The sequence below is a fragment of the Myotis yumanensis genome, unplaced genomic scaffold (genome assembly GCF_028538775.1).
Source record: "Myotis yumanensis isolate MYYU_CA2020_CCGP unplaced genomic scaffold, mMyoYum1.0.hap1 SCAF_4, whole genome shotgun sequence".
NCBI lineage: Eukaryota > Metazoa > Chordata > Mammalia > Chiroptera > Vespertilionidae > Myotis > Myotis yumanensis.
The window spans coordinates 86696825-86720623 of record NW_027223755.1 but is presented as its reverse complement, the minus strand read 5'-3'; the positions used below and the strand labels follow the sequence as shown (position 1 = coordinate 86720623).

Sequence of the window (23799 nt, the reverse complement as noted above, 5' to 3'; positions counted from 1 at the left end):
CCCTGCCCCCTGTCACACACAGAGCCGCAGGGTGATCAGGGGGTTTGGGCGCTGCCCCCTGTCATGCTGATCCCGGTGCTGGGAGGCCTCACGGCTCCGCTGATTCCGGTGCTGGGAGGCATATTACCCTTTTACTATATAGGATAGAGGCCTGGTGCACGGGTGGGGGCCGGCTGGTTTGCCCTGAAGGGTGTCCTGGATCAGGGTGGGGGTCCCCACTGGGGTGCCTGGCCAGGCTGGCTGAGGGGCTGAGGGCTGTTTTCCCGCTGGCGGGTGACTAAAAGCTCCCAACCACTCCTTTTTTTCTTTTTCTTTTTTTTCTATTCTGGGCCAGCTTTAGCTCTTGAGGCCTCGCTGCTGAAAACATTGATACAATGTTGCAGTTAGGCTGGCTGAAGGCCGGCTGACTGAAAGCTGGTTTCTGGGGTTTTGTTTAGCTTCTTATTTGCAACATAGTACATAGTTGCTTAGAGTTGCAGCTGAGAGGCCGGCAAGTGCGGGGAACGTTGGAGTCTGCCATCACTGGAGCAAGCAAGCCTCCCTGTTCGCTTCAGTGCTTGGCTGCCGGCCGCCATCTTGGCTGACAGTTAATTTGCATAAGGATATGCTGATTAGCCAATGGGAAGGGTAGCGGTCGTACGCTAATTACCATGTTTCTCTTTTATTAGTGTAGATGCCAGTTTCACGTAAGAATTACCTTGATGAAGTAGCAAAAATTAACTAAAAAAATCTCTACCTTTGAGTATCTGTACTTTCAATGTTTTGTATGAAGAAATTGAAAATATGCATAAGCATTTTTGTTGCATAACAAAGTATATAGTTTTCAGGAAAAGCATTTGTGCACTGAAGTTGTAAGTTGCTGTTTTCATGGAATGTCATTTTACATCAAAGAACAACTATGGTTATTGAGGCTTATTTATTTGGCAAATGCTTTTTTAAAGATAAAGTGAGCCTGCCACTTCAAAGAAACAACTGAAAGTATTTGTTGCTAGTAATAAAATTTGAGTTTTAAAATGAAAATTAGAATTTTGGAAAACTTATAATAGCTGTCATAAGTTTGAAAGCCTCCCAATAATGATGCGATCAACTGTGATATTAAAAAGTGTGATTTTAAAAATGTTATACAATGAAATGTATTAATATTTGGAAGATCTGCATAACTTAATTTCCCAATATTTTTCAAATGATCAATGCATGATGTTATAAAATCATATTCAAAGTACAAGATAGGCAAGTAGCTTTTAATGTAACAACATATGAAATGTTCATTAATATGGCTTCAGATTCTACTGTGCAGCTAATCTTTATGAAACCACTTGGCAAGTGTTGGTGTAGTAGTCACAATTTTCTGAAAAAGTTCTTAAAAGTACTCCTCCTTGTTACTCAGTTGCGTATCTGATTTTGTTCATATAGCTTAACTGAAACAACATATTACAGGAGTTGGAATGCAAAAACTTATGTAGAACCCAGCTGACTTATACTATTTTTTGTTTTGCTATGTAATAGGCTTATAATTATCTTAAGTGAAATAGTATAAAATTAGGTTCTAATATCTAATATGTACATATTGGTTGATATAAACCACATAAGTAAAAGTTCTTTGTGGTCTTGATAATTTTTAAGAGGAAAAGTGGTTCTTTGTACCTCCTTCCATTTGTAGAATGCATCTCATTAAGAGTGTACATTAACATCTACACGATGGAATACTATGCTGCTGTAAGAAAGAAGGTACTCTTACCATTTGCAACGGCATGGATGGAGCTGGAGAGCATTATGCTAAGTGAAATAAGCCAGTTAATGAAGGAAAAATACCACATGATCTCACTCATTCATGGATAATAGAGACCATTATAAACTTTTGAACAATAATAGATACAGAGGCAGAGCTGCCTCACACAGATTGTCAAACTGCAGCGGGAAGGCCGGGGAGGGTTGGGGGGCAGGAGGGAGGGGGTTAAGAGATCAACTGAAGGGCTTGTATGCATGCATATGAGCATAACCAATGGACATAAGGCACTGGGGGGTAGGGGAAGCCGGGGTATTGTCAAGGGCGGGGGGAAAAAAAAGGACACATATGTAATACCCTTTGTAATGCTTTAAGCAATAAAAAAAAAAAAAAAAAAGCTAAAAAAAAAAAAAGAGTGTACATTAAAATATGTTCTCAAGTTCTTTGAATAAATTGTATACTTGTGTGCTGATGGTAATAATTTGATATTTGGTTGATATAGTTCAGTTTGATTTCAATGTAAAGAATTAAAAAAATTATTTTGTTTTTTGAATAGGTTAAACTTTTGATTTTCTAGATAAAAACTATAGATTTCTATAAAAAAGGTGTATACAGTTGAAGTATAATTATTTTTTCCTCTGGATCACTTATCACAGAATATGGTAAACATATATTAAATATCTGGAATCAGGATATTTGCCTATCCAGAGAACTACAGTAATCACCAAATGTTAAAAGGATTTTGTTACACTAAGCCAAAAAATTGATCCAGAGCTGTTAGCTGTTACATTGAGTGTAAAAGCTCTTTGAAAACTAATAAAATTTCACTCATGTGAGGCATTTTGCCTTAAGGCTTGGAGGTGAACATAATTAGTATAAATGATGTAGGAGTCCATTAACTGGGTAGCCCTCCATGAACCATGACTCCCAGTATTCACACGCTTAGTTAATTCTCTAGGTTTGGCAATGCGACCAGCTTTGGTCATTGGGGTATCAGCAAGCACGATGCAAGCAGAGGCTTGATAAGCACTTGCACATTGGGAACCCAGCTACTGTGCTATAAGGAAGCCAGTCTAGTACTCGAGTGAAGGAGCAGCAAGGTGCCCTAGCTCCTAGCATCAACTGTCAGAAAACTGAGTGCACAGCCCCAGCCAAACTCCGTCTGAATGCAGTTTCATGAGGGACTTCAACGCACACCGTAGGGCGTGGATAAAACACCCAGTTGACCCACAGAATTAATAGAGAAAATAATACGTGTCATATTAAGCCACTGAGTTTTGGGACAGTGTGTTATGCAACAGTAAGTACCTGAACCAGATGGCATTGGCTACTTATAAGAAAGTGGTCATTGTTTGCTGCTGACTTAGTAGGTGTGGCAGGGAAAACAGTCATAGAGAAGAATGACAAAATTTGAACTGTGTCAAGCCCTGAGCCGAACTGAAGCAACTTACCAGGTATGGATAGGGATTTAGATGAGAATGCCGAGAAAAGCACAGGAAGTGTGATTTTTTCTTCTTTTTTAAAAATATCTTTTTATTGATTTCAGAGAGGAAGTGAGAGGGAGAGAGAGATAGAAACATCAGTGATGAGAGAGAATCTTTGATTGGCTGCCTCCTACATGCCCCACACTGGAGATCAAGGCCCCAACCCAGCACATGCCCTTACTGGGAATTGAACCGTGACCTCCTGGTTCATAGGTCGACGCTTAACCACTGAGCAATGGAGGCTGGACTTTTTTTTTTTTTTTTTTTTTTGGTCTTCTTTTCTCAGTTCTATGTCAAGGAGTATTTGCTGGAAAGATTAAGGGCCTGGCAAGCATTCTGCCAAGTGTTTTGTGGCTTTGCTATCTTCATTTTTTAAACCTGTATCATTTGAATGGAATACTGGAGAGCAGGAGATTCTTTCAGCAAGAAAAATATTACCCTAAGGGTGCTGATGGAGGGAACTTGCCTATTTGATGGTCACTTAATTTACTTGACAGTCTGTTTTCCTATCCTTACCATTGCAGTGTTCTAGTCTAGAAATTAAATGACTTATTTATCATACATACCTGTATATATGTATAGCTCATATATAGTATAGCTTCTATAGTATATACACTAGAGGCCTGGTGCACGAAATTTGTGCATGGGTAGGGGGCTCCCTAGCAGGACTGATCTGTGGGGCAACTGGCAGGGTGATTGGGGGGTCCCTGCTGGTACCCGTGTTGGCCAGCCTGGCACCGCCTGCTCATTGGCCCCACCCACTGCCACCACTGCCACTGCCAGTCGCCTCCTCTCTCTGTGGGGCAATAGGGGGCCCCTGCTGGCACCTACCTTGACTTGCCTGGGACCTGCAGGCTGGGGGCAGCTCCTGCATTGGGCGTCTGCCCCCTGGTGGTCAGTGCGCATCATAGCGACTGGTTGTTCCACTGTTTGGTTGATTTGCATATTATGGTTTTATTATATAGGATATGCACAGACACAGCATATCCTGTATATAAAAAGGCTAATATGCAAAATGTCCCTTTGACCAGGGGGTGGGGCCGGCCGGCCAACCGCCCGCAGGGCCCCCCCCCCCCCCGCCAGCTGTCCTGGCCCAATGGGCTCTGATTGGGGTGGGCCGGCTGGACCCACCCGTGCACGAATTCGTGCACTGGGCCTCTAGTATACATGTGTGTGTATACATATATATATGTATATATATGTATATATACACATACATATAGCATATATCATATATTATACAGCACTTTTACTTATTGTGGAAGGTAACGGAGATATGAGGGAGGCCTGCCCTCATTGAATGTATAATAAGCTTAATGAAAAGGGTCCCTCTCCTGTTTTTACTTTTATGTCTTTCCCTGTTTCCCTCTCCCTGGCCCCAAAGAGAACTCCAATAAACCCAAACCCAGATCAGAAGTTGATTTGATAATAGCCTTTTTATATCCTTGGTGATTTTCTGTCTACTTGTTCTATCTATTTCTTAGAAAGTAATGTTGAAGACTCCAACCCTAATTGTGAATTTGCCTATTTCTCATTTTAGTTCTATCAGATTTTGCCTCATGTACTTTGAAACTCTGCTGTTAGGCGCATACACATTTAAGATTGTTATGTCTTCTTGGTGAATACACCCTTTTACCATTACGTAATGTCCCTCTTTATCTGTGGTAAGAGTCTTTGAAGTTTACATTATCTGATACTAATATAGCCATCTCAGCTTTCTTTTGATTAGTGTTTTGCATACTGTACTTTCCCCATCCTTTTGCTTTAACTTCCTTTAGCATTTCTCTTGGAGCAGGTTTGCTGGCAATGGGTTCTCTTAGTTTTTCTTGACCTGAGAATGTTTGTGTTTTGCTTTCATTCTCTTAAGCATTTATAGCTGTAAATGTCCCCCTTAGCAACTGCTTTTGCTGCATCCCATAAGTTTGGTATATCTTTGTTTTTATTCATCTCAAGTATTTTCTAATTTCCCTTGTGATTTCTTCTTTGATCTATGGTTGTTTAAAAGTGTTTTGTTTAATTTTCACAACTTTGTGAACTTTCCAGTTTAAAAAAAAAAGTTTCTGATTTCTAACTTCATTCTGTTGTGATCAGAGAAGATACTTTGTATGATATTTATCTTTTAAAATCTATTGAGACTTAATTTGTGGCCTAACATATATTCTATCCTGGAAAATGTCCTACGTGCACTTGAGAAAAATGTGTATGCTGTTGTTGTTGGGTGTAGTGTTCTGTATATGTCTGTTAGATCTAGTTGATTTATTGTATTTAAGTCATCTGTTTCCTAACTTCTGTGTTGTTTATTCCATTATTGTGAATGGAATATTGAAATTTCCAACTATTATTATAGTGCTATCTATTTCTCCCTTAAATTCTGTTCATTTTTTGCTTCATATATTTTGATGATCTATCATAGGTGTGTAAATTTTTATAACTGTTATTATTATTATTTTTGCTATAATGAAGCTTTTGTTAACATAATGTACTTCTTCCCCTCTTATAATCTCTTTTTGATTTAAAGACTGTTTTGTCTGATATTAGTATAGCCTCTTGTGGTCTCTTTGGGTTACTAGTTGCATATGATATCTTCCATCTTTTAACTTTCAACCTGTGTGTGTCTCTGGATGTAAAGTGAGTCTCTTGTAGACACTATAGTTGGATCATGTGTTCTTATCCATCCTGTTAATCTTTCGATTGGAGAGTTTAATCCATTTACATTTAAAGTAATTATTGGTAAGGAGGGACTTGATATTGTGCTATTTGTTTTCAATATGCCTTATTGCTTTTTTCTTCCTCATTCCTTGCATTCTTGTCTTCTTGTGTGTTTTGTTGATTTTTTTTTTCTAGTGAAATTTTAAAATTTCTTCCTAGTTTTATTTTGTGTATATGATAGCTATTTTCTTTGTGGTTGCCATGGGGATTACATGTAATACCCTAAAGTTATAACATTTTAATTAGAATTTATAGCAGTTTAACTTCACAACATACAGAAACTCTGCTATTTTATAGCGCTGTCCCCGTCCCTTTTGGTTGTTGGTGTCACAAAATTACTGAGCCCTAAAACATAAACTAATAATTTCTTTAAATGCATTAACCTCCTAAATTATGTTGAAAAGAAGATTTGGAGTTATGAACCAAAGTTATAGTAATGCAAACTTTTCACTAATATTTAAAAAAATATGTTAGTCTCTTAAATCATATAGAAAACAGAAAGTACAGTTACAAACATTGTTATAATGATATCAGCTTTTATAATTGCCCATGTAATTTACTTTATTTGAGCTCTTTATTTATCTATATGCCTTTGGGGTACTGTCTAATGTTCATTTCTTCTTGAAGGACTTGAGCATTTCTTTCAGGGCTGGTCTAGTAGTCAGGAACTACCTCAGCTTTTGTTTATCTGGGAATGTCTTGATTTCTCCCTCACTTTTGAAGAACAGCTTTGCCAGATACAGATTTCTTGGTTGATAGTTTTTTTTCACTTAGCATTCAGTATATTGGTCCATTGTATTCTGGCTTCTAAAGTTTCTGATGAGAAATTTGTAGATAATTTTATAATTTGTAGATGGTCCCTTGTATATGATGATTCGTTTAGTTTTTGCCACTTCCAAGATTTGATCTTTGTTGTTGTCTTTTGAAAATTTGATTATAATTTGTCTTGGTGTGGGTCTCTTTGAGTTCATCATACTTGGAGTTTGTTGAGCCTCTTGGATATTTATATTCATGTCTATTATCAAATATGGGAAGTTTTTAGCCATTATTTCTTTATATATTCTCTCTGCCCCTTTCTCCCTTCTCCTTCCAGTACACTTATGATGCACATGTTGTTCCACTTGATATCCCTCAGGTTAGAGGTGCTCTCTGCTTTTCTTCATTCTTTTTTATTTCTGCTCTTCAGCCTTGATAATTTCCATGGTCTTATCTTCATGTTATGGATTCTTGTGCGAACTCAAATATGCCTTTCAATCCCTCTAGTGAATTTTTAATTTCAGTTATTATATTTTTCTACTCCAGAATTTTTTTGTTTTTTTCTTAAGGCTTTTTCATCTCTTTATTGATATTTCCATTTTGTTCACATGTCATTTTCTTGACTTTCTCCACATCTTCTTTGAATTCTTTGAGCAACTTGAGGACATTTTTTTTTAAGTCTGTCTAGTATATCTGCCATAAAGTATTTTTCAGGGACAAATTCTGTTGAATTTTTATTTTCCTTTGATGGGCCATGCTTTTCTGTGTTTTGTATGTCTTGTGATTTTGTGTTTTTGAATACTGGACAGTCGAATCTAGTAATGTGGTAACTCTTTCCCAGAGTTTTTGTTTTTTGTTATTTTTTTGTTTATTTCTGTAGGCTGTTTCTGTACTGAGGATCAGGCTGAGTTGTAAACCTAATGTCATCTTAGTTTTATTCTGAGCCTTTCCTTAGGCATGTATAGTCAGTTTTAATTTTTCCCCAAATATGCAGTTGTTTTTGAATGTTCTAGTCTTTTTTTAAAAAAATATTTTTATCAAGCTCAGAGAGGAAGGGAGAGGGACAGAAGGCATCAATGATGAGAGAGAACCATCAATTCGTTGCCTCCTGCATGCCCCCTACTGGGGATCGAGCCTGCAACACGGGCATGTGCCCTTGACCGGAATCGAACCCGGGACCCTTCATTCTTCAGGCCAACGCTCCATTCACTGAGCCAAACCGGCTAGGGCAGAATGTTCTAGTGTTTAATGTGAAGCTCCTGAAAGGAGAAAACAACAAATGAAGGGCAATTAAGAAGAGGGAGTGTCCCTTTAAATCTCATCAGCTGGAGAGGAAGGGCTTGCAAAAATGGGAAGAGATGCAACACATCTGCCCACCTCTTTGTCTGCACTGCACCTCTGTGATTAGAAGCAGCAATCAGGAATCAGAGTGCAGATCCCCAATATTGGAGGACAGGGTCATTTTTACCTACCTTAGCTCCCACAAGCTGTGTGCAAGCTGTTCCAGGAAGAAGTGCACAGCTGCCTGCCTTGTGTCTGGTGGTGGTGTATGGGGAGCTCCTACTGTGCTAAGAGCTATCCTTGACAGATATTAACCATCTAGGCCTTTCCCTGAAAGTTGCAAGCCTTCAACAGACCCCAGAGTTTCAAACAGTGTAGTTGCCTAGGTGGAGAACAGATTCCTGGTGCTTCTTGCTCCTCCATCTTCCCCAAATCGTGTGTATGTGTGTTTACACAGTTTGGAATTTATTTTACACTACAGTATGAAAAAAGTAGCTAAGTCAAGGGTAAGCAAACTTTTTGCTAAAGGGCCAGATGGTGACTCTTTTAAGTTTGTGGGTCATATGACCTGTGCTGCAGCTTCTCAGCTCTGCCATTGTAGCACAAAAGCAGCTATAGACAATAAACAAACAAACAAATAAATAAATAAATGCAGTGACACTTTCTCAAGAAGCTTTATTTACAGTAACAGACAGTGGACTGGATTTGATGCATAAGCTGTATGGAGTTTATCGACCTCTGCACTGAGCTCTTCATCCCTGTCAAAAATTGAAGAGTCTGAAATTTTACTGTACTTGAAAGCTAACGAGTTAGCCTGCCACAGTTTCATGGATAGTGGCAGAGGATAGGACAGTTTGTTACTCATAATAATAGCAGTAGCCAGAATATCATCATTTTCTCTGGTTCTTGAGCCCTAGTTCTAATAAAGCAGCACTGTGGGGACCAGATAACACCTGTACATACGTTATAGGAGTGGACCCCCACACATAGGGAATATGAATCTTTTATAATTGGGAATAATTCGGCTAGGCCTTTCCCTTTGAGAGACACGTCTTTATTATATTGGACAGTAAGCATAGCTATCATTTTACTGCAGGAGGAGACACTATCTTCCAAGGCTATTCACTATACAAACCCTTTTGAAGAGAGAGTCTAGAATAAAGACAGTGCCTCTTCTCTCAAGACACTTAAGAGAGCCCATCGAGCATTGTTTGCTTCCCTTCTTCTCCCTGTACCTCTGTTTCCAATTGATGTGCACAGAGCCTGCCTAGTGGTGTCTTGCCTTCATTCATTGTGGCTCTGCTGGGCTGCAGTTGTATTTTTCCAGGCTCTTATTTACCTCGAGGGTAAGAATTCATGGATTATCGAATCTGAGGCTATATTTTCCCTTCTCGATTCTTTTTTTTTAAAATATATTTTATTGATTTTTTACAGAGAGGAAGGGAGAGAGATAGAGAGTTAGAAACATCGATGAGAGAGAAACATTGATCAGCCGCCTCCTGCACATCTCCTACTGGGGATGTGCCCGCAACCCAGGTACATGCCCTTGACCGGAATCGAACCTGGGACCTTTCAGTCCGCAGGCCGACGCTCTATCCACTGAGCCAAACCGGTTTCGGCTCCCTTCTCGATTCTTAACATGAATTCTAAGCATGTGCTGCTCTCCAGTCTTCTCTTTTCCACCTTGATCCTCCATTAATTTTCAAATGTGCGAGTACTTCCTTTGAAAATGTAATGTCTGAGGACTTCAGGTTTGGACAAGATGGCATAAGCTCTTTTCTTCCTGCGCCTTCCTAAAACGCACAATTCTAAACCATGAAAAACACAAAAGGGAACCAAACAAGAACTCTGAAAGGCGGTAAGAGGAAGCCTGGCTGGTTTGGGACCCAGGACCGAGGGACAGCAGAGCAGCAGGATGTCTTATATCTCCCACCTAAAGAAGAAGGCAACTCTGACCCCAAGTGTCCTGATCCTCGATCTTGCAACAGTTGGCCACCAGGGACGCTCATTCTTCCCCAGTATAGAATGGGAATCTGTTACAAGATCAGGGGAGACCAGTACCACTGGGAAAGGGGTTCGATTGGGAGCCCTGTTAACAATAAGCAGTTGGACAAGTACTCTCCTTTGCTGCTAGATATGCAGTCTCCCTCTCCTGCCAAAAGATATCAGGGTAGCCAAGTGAAAATGAAATGATAGAGATCCCTCCCCACCACCCCATCCCTGTAACAAGTGAGCTGGCTGGAGAAATGCTCTGCTTTCCTGGGCCGGAGGCTTCCTTCCTTCACTGAGGGATACCATGGTGACTGGAGGCTTTGTCTTATTCATCATGTGCACAGCATGCTTAGGTATATTAACTACTCAGTAAATAATGAAAATATGCACGTCTTCAACTGTTTCTCCATTGGCATGATAGTGGAAATTACTCTGTGTTTGGCATTTGGTGGACTTTTAGTTTTCAATGCTATTTACAAGATTCGAATGTTTTCTTTGCCTTCTTGAATATTTTATTGGAAATTTTGAAGCGTTTGTGAACACCATTATCCTGAACAATATTTTTCTTCCTTCACTCCTTTTTTTGCTCTTAATGCAAGTACATTTGACCCTTGAACAACACGGAGGTTGTTCCCTGACCCTGACAGTCAAAAACCTGCGTGTAACTTTTGACCCCCTCAAAACTTAAACTACTAATAGCCTGTTGTTTACTGGAAGCCTTACCAATAACACAAATAGTCGACTAACACATATATTGTATGTTATATGTATTATGTACTGTATTCTCACCATAAAATAAGCTAGAGAAAATCAAAAGTTATTAATAAAATTATAAGGAAGAGAAAGCACCTATGCAATATTTATTGAAAAAAGAATTTCTCATCTAAGTGAACCTGCACATTTCAAACCTATTTTGTTCAAGGGTCAACTGTACTGCGATGGAGGGGGAAGTCCTTTTATCAGTCCTTTCTAATCAACTGACATACTAGTAGTAATCAAGCTGGTAGATTTTATGTATAATTTTCTTCATTGTGGACAGCATTATAATATTAGTACACTGACGTGTGATGTGTAATGTGTATATACATACATATGTATAAAGACTACCTAACTGTGTCTCCTTGTTTGTTGTTGCTGTTGTTAATACCATCATACTTCATTTACTTAGGCTCAAACTCTCATTTATCTTAGGTGACTTTCTCTGTTTTGCCCCTCTGAGCGGGAATGCCAGTGGTTGTACCTCTTTAGTACCCTATTCCTCTCCTCCATTGATATTATGGGCTGTCATTATGACTTCTCTTGTGTGAACTCCTCACAAGTTTCCCTTTTACTGAAATCATGCCAATGTTACTCAGAGCTTTTGGACAAATCTTTCTTATGATACCCTTTAAAGCTTGATATCATGTGACTCCAACCCTAATTAATCTGCAGTATTTCTTCAAATTACCCTTTCTTACTGTTGTGGTTTTACCTCTCACGTATTAAACAGTGTTGTTTTTTAAAATAACCTACTTATTATACATGTGGCTTGTCTCCTCAACTGCCCCAATATGTTCAAATTCTACTGTTCAGTTGACATGGAATATGCTCCAGGTTGGATTCCCTTACCCACCCTCCTTTATTCAAAGCAGAGATACTCTTTCATATGACCGGCTTCTGCATTTTCTGGAGACTGTGTTCTCTATCCCTTTGCATTAAGTATTTTTGAACTGATACTATTTGAGACAGTTGGACGGATTTGAAAAATAAAAGCATAAATCATCCTTCCTATAGAGCCTTCAGAGTTAATGAATCTTAGGTTTATTTCATTGGGTTTTAGAAAATGCAAATCATTGTCAGAACACTACAATGCTATAGTGTTAATTTTCTGCATCGTGCAGATGCTATTAGGGCTATTTATGGTTATAAAACACGTGGTTTCTTTAAAATGATGTCTTGGTGTTTCTGTGCTTTGAGGATTTTATTTAAATTATCATTTGTTTTTTATTCACAGTCAATGCTCCGAGGGAGAGGAGGTTGCTATAAACATACATTCTATGGTATTGAAAGCCATCGTTGCATGGAAACCACCCCGAGCTTAGCATGTGCAAATAAATGTGTCTTCTGTTGGCGGTAAGTTAAAATTAATGGCCATGGTGGCCAAATATGTAATGATCTGTAATAATCAATTTCTGCCTAACACGACACTCAAATGTACCTAAAGCTTTGATGTTCCTGTAATCAATCCCTTTTCCATTCCTAATATTATATATTAGTGCATATGTTTGTTTTTCTTGACCAATTTTATCAGGGGCTTGTCAAGTTTTTTAGTTTTTTTGAATAACTTGATTTTAGCTTTGTATATTCTCTTCATTATACTTTTATTTTTTTGTTCAGTAATCTACTAACTTTTTGTTTCTCTGTTCTTTTTCTAAGTTAAATTGGACCATTAACTCACTAATATTCAATCTTCCATAAGTCTTTAATTGTAAATTTTCCTCTAAGTATTCTTTAGCTACATTCCATGGATTTTGATTAACTATTCAATTGTGAATATTTTTTGATTTATATTATGACTTCTTTCTAACTCATGGATCAAAGAAATATTTACTTTAAAAATTGCACATAGTTAGATTTTGGGGTTATATTTTTTGTTATTAACTTTCAACCAAATGGTATTATTGTTACATGGTTTATACATGATTTCTAATACAAATTATTTAAAATTTATTGAGGAGTACTGTCTGCTTCATATATAGTCAGGTTTTAACTATTATATGTCCTGAAAAGAGTATATTTTTAATGGTCAGATATTAAAACAGCCATAAAATCTATTCTTTGTTGCTGTTCGTTTTATCATTATTTTGTAGTCCTTATTTAGTAGTCCTCTTTACCCATAGTAATATTTGTTGCCTTAAAATGTGTGTTTTCTGATTGTAATATAACTCTATTTCTTTTTTGTTACTAACAATTGCCAGATCTTTTTCCTTCCTTTATGCAACGTCCTCCTTTATGTGTCTTTATATTTTAGTCGTGTTTCTGATAAACAAGTGTTTGGCTGCATCAGTTTTAAAAAATCAACTTTTTGAAGTTTTATTTACATACAACCAAATACCCCTATTTAAAATATACATCTCAGTGAATGTTGGTATATGTGTATAACTGTGTGACTGTGACTACAGTCAAGACATAGAACATTTTCATTATCCTGGAGTTCCCTTGTGCCCCACTTCTAGTCATTTTCTGATTTGCTGTTTGATGATATATACTACTGTGCTTTTGCTAAACTATATAAAAATGAATCACCCAGTATGCATTTGTATGTCTGTTATTTTTCCTCACTAAAATATTTTTGAGATTCATCCATGTTTTTAGGCTTATCAATAGTTTGTTTCTTTCTGTTGTATGGTTTTACCACCATTTGTTTATCCGTGCACCTCTAGTTGAGTACTATTTGAGTTGTTTCAAGGTTTTGACTAAATTATGAATAAAGCTTCTGTGGACATTAGTTTTTTGTAGACAAATATTTTCATTTCTCTTGGTTAAACACCTGTGCGTAGAATTGCTGGATTTTCAAAAGTCAGTTTGGACAATCTGTTTTTTAACTGGTGGTGTTTAGTTGGTCTTGTAGTGATTGTTTTTTTTTTCTTTACTGATTAAGGTATTACATATGTGTCCTTATCTCCCCATTTCCCCCAAAATCCCCCCACTCATGCCCTCACCCCCCTGGTGTCTGTGTCCATTGGTTAGGCTATATGCATGCATATAAGTCCTTTGGTTGATCTCTCCCTCTTACCCCCACCCTCCCCTACCTTCCCTCTGAGGTTTGACAGTCTGATCGATGCTTCTCTGTCTCTGGATCTGTTTTGTTGATCAGTTTATGTTGTTCATTATATTCCACAAATGAGTGAGGTCATGTGATATTTATCTTTCTCTGACTGGCTTATTTCACTTAGCATAATGCTCTCCAGTTCCAGCCATGCTGTTGCAAATGGTAAGAATTCCTTTTTTACCGCAGCATAGTATTCCATTGTGTAGATGTAGCACAGTGTCTAAACCCACTCAATTGCTTTATAGTGATTGTTGATATTGATAAATATTGATAAATTATTGATAAACATTTATTCTTAATCTCTGATTTGTGCCTTCTGTTTTTTTTGTTCTTTTTTTCTACCTATATGTTTTTAAAGTATAAGATTCTTGTTCTATAATTTAATCTTATAGGCACATTTGTTTTGAAATAATTTTAGATTTACAGAAGAGTTACAGAAATAGTAGCGTTCCTATGTTTTCTTTACCCAGCTTTCTGTAATGTTAAGACCTTAAATAACCATGGACTAGTCATCAAAATCAAGAAATTATTTGTTTAAATTAGTTTGGACTCAAGGATACTAATTCCTTTGGTTTTAATCCAATAGTATTGTTATTCATTTTATTGTTCATATTTTTCCAGCTTTGGCAGTTGGGAGCTCTTTTGGATTGTCTCCTGTATTTTTTCTTTTTGTTTTAAAAAAATATTTCTGTATTTTCTGACTCCAGAAAAGTCTAGGTCAGCCGTGGGCAAACTACGGCCCGCGGGCCGGATCCGGCCCGTTCGGCTGTTCTATCCGGCCCGCGGAGCCGAAAGAGCGGAGGGTTCTCTTGCTCTCCCCTCCCCTCCTTCACCAGCAGCAGTGTTAACGCCGGGAAACACGGCCGCAGCTCCTTCTTCTGAGTGGGTGGATTTATATCCGCCCATTCAGTAGAAGGAACAACTTCTCAATCTTCCAGAGGCTCCTTGTAATGCCCGCGGACGCATCTCCTGACATCACCCTGGGAATGCATAGACACATTATCGTGGTGATGTAGGGAGACACGCCCCTGGAGAGCACAGTATCAGAGCCTTTCTGAGGTAAGATTAAGAGCTCTACTCAAACACAATTTTTTCCTGTTCCCACATTCTGTACATCACAATGACTTGTTTTTTTTTTTTGTTTTTTTTATTTTATTTTATTTTTCGCTTAAAGTATTACAAAGGGTATTACATAAGTGTCCTTTTTTCCCCCCCACCCTTGACAAACCCCTACCCTCCCTTACCCCCCAGTGTCTTATGTCCATTAGTTATGCTTATATGCATGCATACAAGTCCTTCGGTTGATCTCTTACTCCCCTCCCTCCTGCCCCCCAACTCTCTCTGGCCTTCCCACTGCAGTTTGACAATCAGTTTGAGGCAGCTCTGCCTCTGTATCTATTATTGTTCAAAAGTTTGTAATGGTCTTTATTATCCATGAATGAGTGAGATCATGTGGTATTTTTCCTTCATTGACTGGCTTGTTTCACTTAGCATAATGCTCTCCAGTTCCATCCATGATGTTGCAAATGGTAGGAGTTCCTTCTTTTTAACAGCAGCATAGTATTCCATCGTGTAGATGTACCACAGTTTTCTAATCCATTCATCTACTGATGGGCACTTAGGCTGTTTCCAGATCTTAGCTATGGTGAATTGTGCTGCTATGAACATCTGGGTGCATATATCCTTTCTGATTGGTGTTTCTGGTTTCTTGGGATATATTCCTAGAAGTGGGATCACAGGGTCAAATGGGAGTTCCATTTCCAATTTTTTGAGGAACCTCCATACTGCCTTCCATAGTGGCTGCACCAGTCTGCATTCCCACCAGCAGTGCACAAGTGTTCCTTTTTCTCCACATCCTCTCCAGCACTTGTCGTTTGTTGATTTGTTGATGATGGCTATTCTGACAGGTGTGAGATGGTACCTCATTGTTGTTTTGATTTGCATCTCTCGGATGATTAGTGACTTTGAGCATGTTTTCATATGCCTCTTGGCTTTCTGAATGTCCTCTTTTGAAAGGTGTCTATTTAGATCCTTTGCCCATTTTTTGATTGGATTGTTTATCTTCTTTTTGTTAAGTTGTATGAGTTCCCTATAAATTTTGGAGATTAAGCCCTTATCAGATATGACGTTGGCAAATATGTTTTCCCACGAGGTGGGTTTTCTTGTTGTTTTGTTGATGGTTTCTTTTGCTGTGCAGAAGCTTTTTATTTTGATGTAGTCCCATTTGTTCAGTTTCTCTTTAGTTTCAACTGCCCTAGGAGCTGTATCAGTGAAGAAATTGTTTTGGCATATGTCTGAGATTTTGTTGCCTTTGTATTCTTCTAGAATTTTTATGGTTTCCTGTCGTACATTTAAGTCCTTTATCCATTTTGAGTTTATTCTTGTGTATGGTGTAAGTTGGTGCTCTAGTTTCATTTTCTTGCATATGTCTGTCCAATTTTCCCAACACCATTTATTGAAGAGACTATCTTGGCTCCATTGTATGTTCATGCCTCCTTTGTCAAAAATTAATTGAGCATATTGGTTCGGGCTAATTTCTGGACTCTCTATTCTATTCCACTGATCTATATGTCTGTTCTTGTGCCAGTACCAGGCAGTTTTGAGAACATGGCTTTGTAATACAGCTTGATATCTGGCATTGAGATCCCACCTACTTTGTTCTTTCTCAGGATCGTTGCAGCTATTCGGGGTCTTTTTTTATTCCAGATGAATTTTTGGAGAGTTCGTTCTAGATCTTTGAAGAAGGCCATTGGTATTTTAATGGGAAGTGCGTTGAATGTATAGATTGCTTTGGGTAGTATGGACATTTTGATGATGTTGATTCTACCAATCCAAGAACATGGTATGTTCTTCCATCTGTTTATGTCTTCCTCTATCTCTTTTTTCAACGTCCTGTAGTTTTCTGAGTAGAGGTCTTTAACCTCTTTAGTTAAGTTTATTCCTAGGTATCTTAATTTTTTTGGTGCGATGGTAAATGGGATTGTTTTTCTGATCTCCCTTTCTGAAAGTTCACTATTGGTGTATAGAAATGCCTCAGATTTCTTGGGGTTAATTTTGTATCCTGCTACATTGCCAAATTCATGTATTAAGTCTAGTAGCTTTTTGATGGAGTCTCTAGGGTTTTGTATGTATAATATCATGTCATCTGCAAATAAGGACAGTTTTACTTCCTCTTTTCCAATTTGGATGCCTTTTATTTCTTCTTCTTGCCTAATTGCAATGGCTAATACTTCCAGTACTATGTTGAACAGGAGTGGTGAGAGTGGGCGTCCCTGTCTTGTTCCTGTTCTTAGGGGAAATGGTGTTAGTTTTTGTCCATTGAGTATGATGTTGGCTGTGGGCCTGTCATATATGGCTTTTATTATGTTGAGGTATGATCCTTCTATTCCCACCTTTCTGAGAGTTTTTATCAAAAATGGGTGTTGGATTTTGTCGAATGCTTTTTCTGCATCAATTGATATGACCATGTGGTTTTTTTCTTTCAATTTGTTTATGTGATGTATCACATTTATTGATTTACGGATGTTGTACCATCCTTGCATCTCTGGGATAAATCCTACTTGGTCATGGTGTATGATCCTTCTGATGTACTGCTGGATCCGATTTGCTAAGATTTTGTTGAGGATTTTGGCATCTATGTTCATGAGGGATATTGGCCTGTAATTCTCTTTCATTGTGATGTCTTTACCTGGTTTTGGTATTAGGGTGATGCTGGCTTCATAGAATGAGCTTGGAAGCGTTCCTTCCTCTTGAATTTTTTGTAGTAGTCTGAGGAGGGTAGGTTTTAGTTCTTCCTTGAATGTTTGGTAGAACTCCCCTGTGAAGCCGTCTGGCCCTGGGCTTTTGTTTGCTGGAAGCTTTCTGATGACTGCTTCAATTTCTTCCATAGTTATTGGCCTATTGAGGTTTTTAGATTCTTCCTGATTGAGTTTTGGAATGTTGTATTTTTCTAGGAATTTGTCCATTTCCTCCAGGTTGTCTAGTTTGTTGGAGTAGAGTTGCCCGTAGTATTGTTTAACAATCATTTGTATTTCTGTGGGGTCTGTTGTTATTTCGCCTCTATCATTTCTGATTTGGTTTATTTGGGACCTCTCTCTTTGCTTCTTGGTGAGCCTGGCTAGGGGTTTGTCAATCTTGTTTATCCTTTCAAAGAACCAGCTCTTGGTTTCATTGATTTTCTGTATTGTTTTTTTGGTCTCTATTTCATTGATTTCTGCTCTAATCTTTATTATCTCCTTCCTTCTGCTCACTCTGGGGTTTTCTTGTTGCTCTCTTTCTAATTCTTTGAGTTGTAGAGTTAGATGATTGACTACCATTTTTTCTTGTTTTTTGAGATAGGCCTGTAGAGCTATAAACTTTCCTCTCAGGACTGCTTTCATTGTGTCCCAGAGGTTTTGGATTGTTGTGTTTTCATTGTCATTAGTGTCCAGGATGTTTTTAATTTCTTCTTTGATGTCATCGGTAACCCAATCAATATTTAATAACATGCTATTCAGCTTCCAAGTGTTTGAGTATTTTGGGTTGTTTTTATTGTAGTTTATTTCTAACATTATGCCATCGTGGTCTGCGAAGAAGCTTTTTATGATTTCAATCTTCTTGAATTTGTGGAGACTTTGCTTGTGACCCAATATGTGGTCTATTTTTGAATATGTCCCATGAGCACCTGAGAGGAATGTATATTCCGCAGCTGTGGGGTGAAGTGTTCTGAAGATGTCAATTAAGTCCATCTGATCTAGTGAGTCATTTAGGATTGCTGTTTCTTTGCTGAGTTTTTGTCTAGCGGATTTATCCAGTGATGTCAGTGGTGTATTAAAGTCCCCTACTATGATTGTATTGTTGTCGATCTCTCCCCTGATATCTTCCAGAAGTTTTCTTATGTATGTGGGTGCTCCTGCATTGGGTGCATATATGTTTACCAGGGTTATATCTTCTTGTTGTATTGATCCCTTTAGTATTATGAAGTGGCCTTCCTTATCTCTGGTTATGGCCTTCACTTTGAGATGTATTTTGTCAGATATAAGTATTGCTACCCCAGCTTTCTTTTCCTTTCCATTTGCGTGAAAGATATTTTTCCATCCCTTCACTTTCAGTCTGTGTGAGTCCCTTCTAATGAGGTGGGTCTCTTGTAGACAGCAGATGTATGGGTCATGTTTTTTTATCCATTCAGCCACTCGATGTCTTTTGGTTGGAGCATTTAGTCCATTTACATTTAAAGTTATTATTGAAAGGTACTTGTTTGTAGCCATTTCTTTTTTTTGTGTGTGTGTGGCTGTTTTCTTTCTGAGCTTGATATTTCTTCTTTTTACACCAGTCCCTTTAGCATTTCTTGCATGGCTGGCTTGGTGGTGATAAACTCCCTTAGCCCTTTTTTTGTCTGTGAAGCTTCTTATTTCCCCTTCAATTTTGAATGATAGCCTTGCTGGATAGAGTATTCTTGGATTCAGTCCTTTGCTTTGCATCACTTTGTAGATTTCCGTCCATTCTTTTCTGGCCTGATGTGTTTCTGTTGAGAAATCATTTGATAATCTAATGGGAGATCCCTTGTATGTTACTTTCCGTCTCTCTCTTGCAGCCTGTAAGATTCTCTCTTTATCCTGAACATTTGCCATGGTAATTATGATGTGTCTTGGTGTGGGTCTTTTCGGGTTCACCTTGTTTGGGACTCTCTGTGCTTGTGTGACTTTTTTCTTCCCCACCTCAGGGAAGTTTTCTGATATTATTTCTTCGAATAGGTTTTCTAATCCATGTTCATCTTTCTGTTGTTCTGGCACCCCTATTATTCGTATGTTGTTTCGTTTCATGTTGTCCCAAAGCTCCCTTAGGCTCTCCTCCTGTCTTTTAATTTTTTTCTCCATTTGCCGTACAGTTTGAGTGTGTTTTGCTTCCTTGTCTTCTAATTCACTAATTCGGTCCTCCGCTTCTCCCAGTCTACTGTTGATACTTTCAATGGAGTTTTTTATTGAAGCTATGTCACTCTTCATTTCTTCTTGGGACTTACTTAAGTTGTTGATTTTTTCATCTGTTTCTTCTAGCTTCTTGCATAAGTAGTTGAGTTTTTCATCTGTTTCTTCTTGCTTCTTGAACATCTGGTGCATGTACTCTAGGAACCTTATTCTGAATTCTTTTTCCGTCATGTTGCATATCTCTGTCTCACTTAGCTGCTTTTCTGGCGAGTCCTCCTTTTCTTTCCTTTGGGGGTTTCTTTGCCTACCCATGTTTGATCTCGCTGACATATGTAGATGTTGAGATGTTCAGTGGCTGCTCCCTGGGTGGCAGGGGCTCCTTGGGTTGTGGTTGCTGCTCAGACGGTTGCGGTAGCAGCTGCTTTCCAGTTGGCAGCAGCTCCTCTGGTGGGTGTTGTTCACAGCTGTGTTGGCTCTTCTGGCTGGTGGGGGGAGGCTTCACGTACAGCTGCTGTTCCACAGACAGAGGGTGTGGTGATCAGGAGGCTGTGGTGATCAGGAGGCTGCGGTGATCAGGGGGCTGCTGTTGCTTGGATCTGCTGCGTTGATTTAAAGGCACAAAATACAACAGAGCAAGGCACAACGTACCAGGCACTGAACACAAGTATATTCACAATATTAATAACCCCAAATAAAGGTGACCACCCGAATTAAGAGAATTAGGGGATAAGGGAGAAAGAAGAGAAGAAGATAAAAGAGAGAACAGAAAAGAAAAATAAGAAAAAAACAAACAAAAAAGGAGTGCAAAAATAGAATTGGGAAAAAAGAGGGGGGAAAAAAAGAGAGCGAAAAAAGAGAATGAAGTAGAAGAGGGGAAGAGACTATTGGTATGAGGAGCAAACTCCAATAGAACTGCCACTAATCTCAACAAATTCCAGCAACAGATCCCTGGAGATGAATGCAAACTACAAACCACCAATAATATCCAGAGGGGTAAGGGAAAACAGAAGCACAAAAATAACCGGGGTGGGGTGGGGGAGGGAAGGGAAAAACCAGCAGAAAAAAAAAAAAAAAGAAAAAGAAAAAGAAAAAGAAAAACAACCTCACAACCAGTCCTAAGAAAGAAGAAAAAACACAAAACAAAACAAACAAACAAATAAAAAAAAAAAAAAAAGCCCAATATATTCAACAATCAAGAAAACAATAGAAAGATAAGAGAGAAAAAAATGTTTGGAAAGTGAAGAAGGATAAAGAATAGGTGTATAAGGATTTAGAGCAGTAGATTGGAAATAGGATATATAAGTAGGGTGGAATTAGACAGGGGGTAAAAAGAGGGAATTGGGAAAGTCTGGAGCAGGAATAGGGTAAGAGAAACAGGACACCAAAAGGGGAAAAGTAAGGAAGAGGGTTTTAGCAAAGAGGTGGAATTGAGATAGGGAAAATTAATGCTAAAGGAACGATGAAAATAGAATGGAGAACACTAATCCCAAAAGAAAATAAAGAGAAAATAAAATGGCACTTTAAAAAATGGTAAAATGGTAGCAGTAATAATACTGGTTAAAAATAAAAATGTGGTAATTGAAAGGGTAAAATCAGGTGATGGAAAAAGAAGAAAAAGAGAAAAAAAAATTGGTTTCTTAGTAAAAAGGTGAAAAAATTAAAAAGAATAAGAAAAAGAAAAATTTGCAGTAGTGATGGTCTTTTGGTTCTTCTACTCTTCAGCCTGGTTCGCCTTAGTCCTGCCAGGTATTTAGGAGAGTGTTGAATTTGCCTGCATTACACTGTTCCTCCGTGTTGTAAATCACAGTCCTGATTTTAAAGCAGGCCGTATTTGTGATCCAGTCTGCCTTAATTTGTATTCCCCTAAGAGTCAGTTTGTGGCTCAGCCTCTGGGTGGCAGTGTTTTTGGGTTGGCCTCTGAGGCTATACAGCTTCTCTATCCTTTTTTAATCCTTACCCTGCTCTGTGTTGTTGGTGGGACTGAAAGTCCCTCTATAGGCCAGACCCTGGTAACTCCCAGGGACTAATCAGCTTGTTTTAATCCTTTATCTCATACAGGGTGGAATCTGGGTGTGGCTGTGCTCCTTGCCTGGGGGGCTGGGGGGAGGAATTCCACCCTCTGGAGGAATGGCTGCCCCAGTCCTGGGCCCAGGGGGGTCTCAGCACTCAATTCGCTGCCACCTCCTCCGGCTCCCCCTCTTTCCTCAGCCTCTCCCTAGATTCCCCTCGTCTGCACCTTCACCCTCTCTTCAGCACAGGTGAGTGTCTGTATCCGAACTGTCCTATGAGCAGGGTTCAGTGAAAACAAAGAAACAAACGCCGGCCGGCCGCGGAAACGCTCCTCTCTTACCGGTCTGGGAAACGCTCCTCTCTTACCAGCACTGCATGGTCTGGGAAACGCTCCTCTCTTATGGGCACTGCATGGTCTGATCAGTTCCTCAGGATGCCCCCTTTAGTCTCAGTTCTCCACAATCACAAAATCCAAATCTCAAATCTCCTGGCGCCAGCAAACCTGCGGAACTCCTTACCCTGGTCAGGGTCTGTGTCTGTCCCAAGAGACGCGGCTGTCTGCCATGCGGTCTCCCTCCGACCCTCTGGGCTCAGGTCTGGCAAACTTTCCTGCCCAGATCCCTGGTTTTTAACCTTTCCAGGGGAGGTCTGCCCTTCCCGGCTGCAAACCGTCTCACCAGCTGAGTAAATTTGCCAATTCGGGGTGGGTGTTATTAGTTTCAGCTGCTTACTCCGTTTGCTCCGGGACAAGACCTGGGACACGTCTGCCTATATCGCCGCCATCTTGCTTCTCCATCCCACAATGACTTGTTAACACTCCGGTGTGGGGTGAATTTCCCGCCAAAATATAAGATGGCGCGGGCAATTATTTAGGTTTCCCGCGCAAAATCAGGGATTTTTATGATACCTATTACCCCAATGGGTATGAAACGGTTCGCATACGCAGGTAGGTATCTTTGTGAACGGCAAACAAACAAATATTTGGTAATACGCAGTTACAATCGGCCCGAGTTTACACGTTTCCCGCACTCCACCGCAAATCTATATGAACCGAGTTAAGACGGCTCCCGCGGAGTACGCGCAATTCACGCGAGCCGACTTAACTCGTTTCCCCCACTCCAAGTGTTAATAAAACAACAAAGACTTTCAGCTTTTAGGGCTTGTATCCACTGCAGTTTTTTTTCCCACTGAGGACGCGCACAGCAGGGAAAAAGACACACAGAGGACATGTCACTCTAGCCATGCTGCGGCTGCATTTTTTTGCTGATACAGATGCGGTATCGGTAACGCTACCGTGGCCACCGTGGCCACTAACCGCATGTGTTAGCGGCAAAACAAATGCATTTTGCGCTGCATTTGCTTCTCCCCCTTGCGCCTGTAAAAATGCGTGCTACAGGGCATTTGTGTTAACATGCACCACTGCACATTAGCATCAACGCAAACATGATGGAAACCTGTGTACCCTGCATTAACCCTAGCTGCGCTGCATTGCAGTACTGCACCACACTGCAAGGGCAGCACGGCTAGTGTGAACGAACCCTAATTCAGTGGGTTGAACAAAAAGATTGTATAGAAATGTGATGAACTAAAGATTTTATTACAAAATCACTTAATTTCAGGGTTTCAGAAGTAATTGGACAAATGAAAAACTGAAAATCAAATGTTCATATCTAATACTTGGATGAAACCCTTTCCTGGTAATGACAGCCTGAAGTCTTGTACTTATGGACATTACCAGATGCTAGGTTTTCTCCTTTGTAATGCTCTGCCAGGCTGTCACAGTAGGGGTATATATATAAATATCCTGCCATTTCCAGCTTTTAATAAGAAAAACTGTTGCAATGGGCATTTAAAAGTGGCACTTGGTTGTTTTTATAGAGTCCAGTGGATGCAATCTGACATTGATAATGGGCTCTTTCACACTATGTGCATTGCGGCTGTTTTTTGCCAGTAACGGAAGTGTTAGTGGTAACTACTGGTTACCCATGTTTTGCACTGCCCTAGCACCTCCCATACAAGTGTGTCTGGAAGACACAGCAATGTGCAGCTATGTGTGTTACCATAAACAAAGGGCCTGTGTGAAAGATACACAGGTTTCCTATGGAGGAAAGGGGTTATTCTCTATGG

The 23799-nt window shown here is 39.3% G+C and overlaps 1 protein-coding gene across 1 annotated transcript in view; it reads left to right on the top strand.

Annotated features, from left to right (window-relative positions):
• The window catches only part of LOC139008990 (S-adenosyl-L-methionine-dependent tRNA 4-demethylwyosine synthase TYW1), a 130234-nt gene that overhangs the window by 47087 nt on the left and 59348 nt on the right, over positions 1-23799 (top strand). The window contains exon 10 of the mRNA XM_070412851.1: positions 11942-12060. Within this exon, the coding sequence (XP_070268952.1) occupies positions 11942-12060 (119 nt within the window). The remainder of the gene's footprint in view (positions 1-11941; positions 12061-23799) is intronic.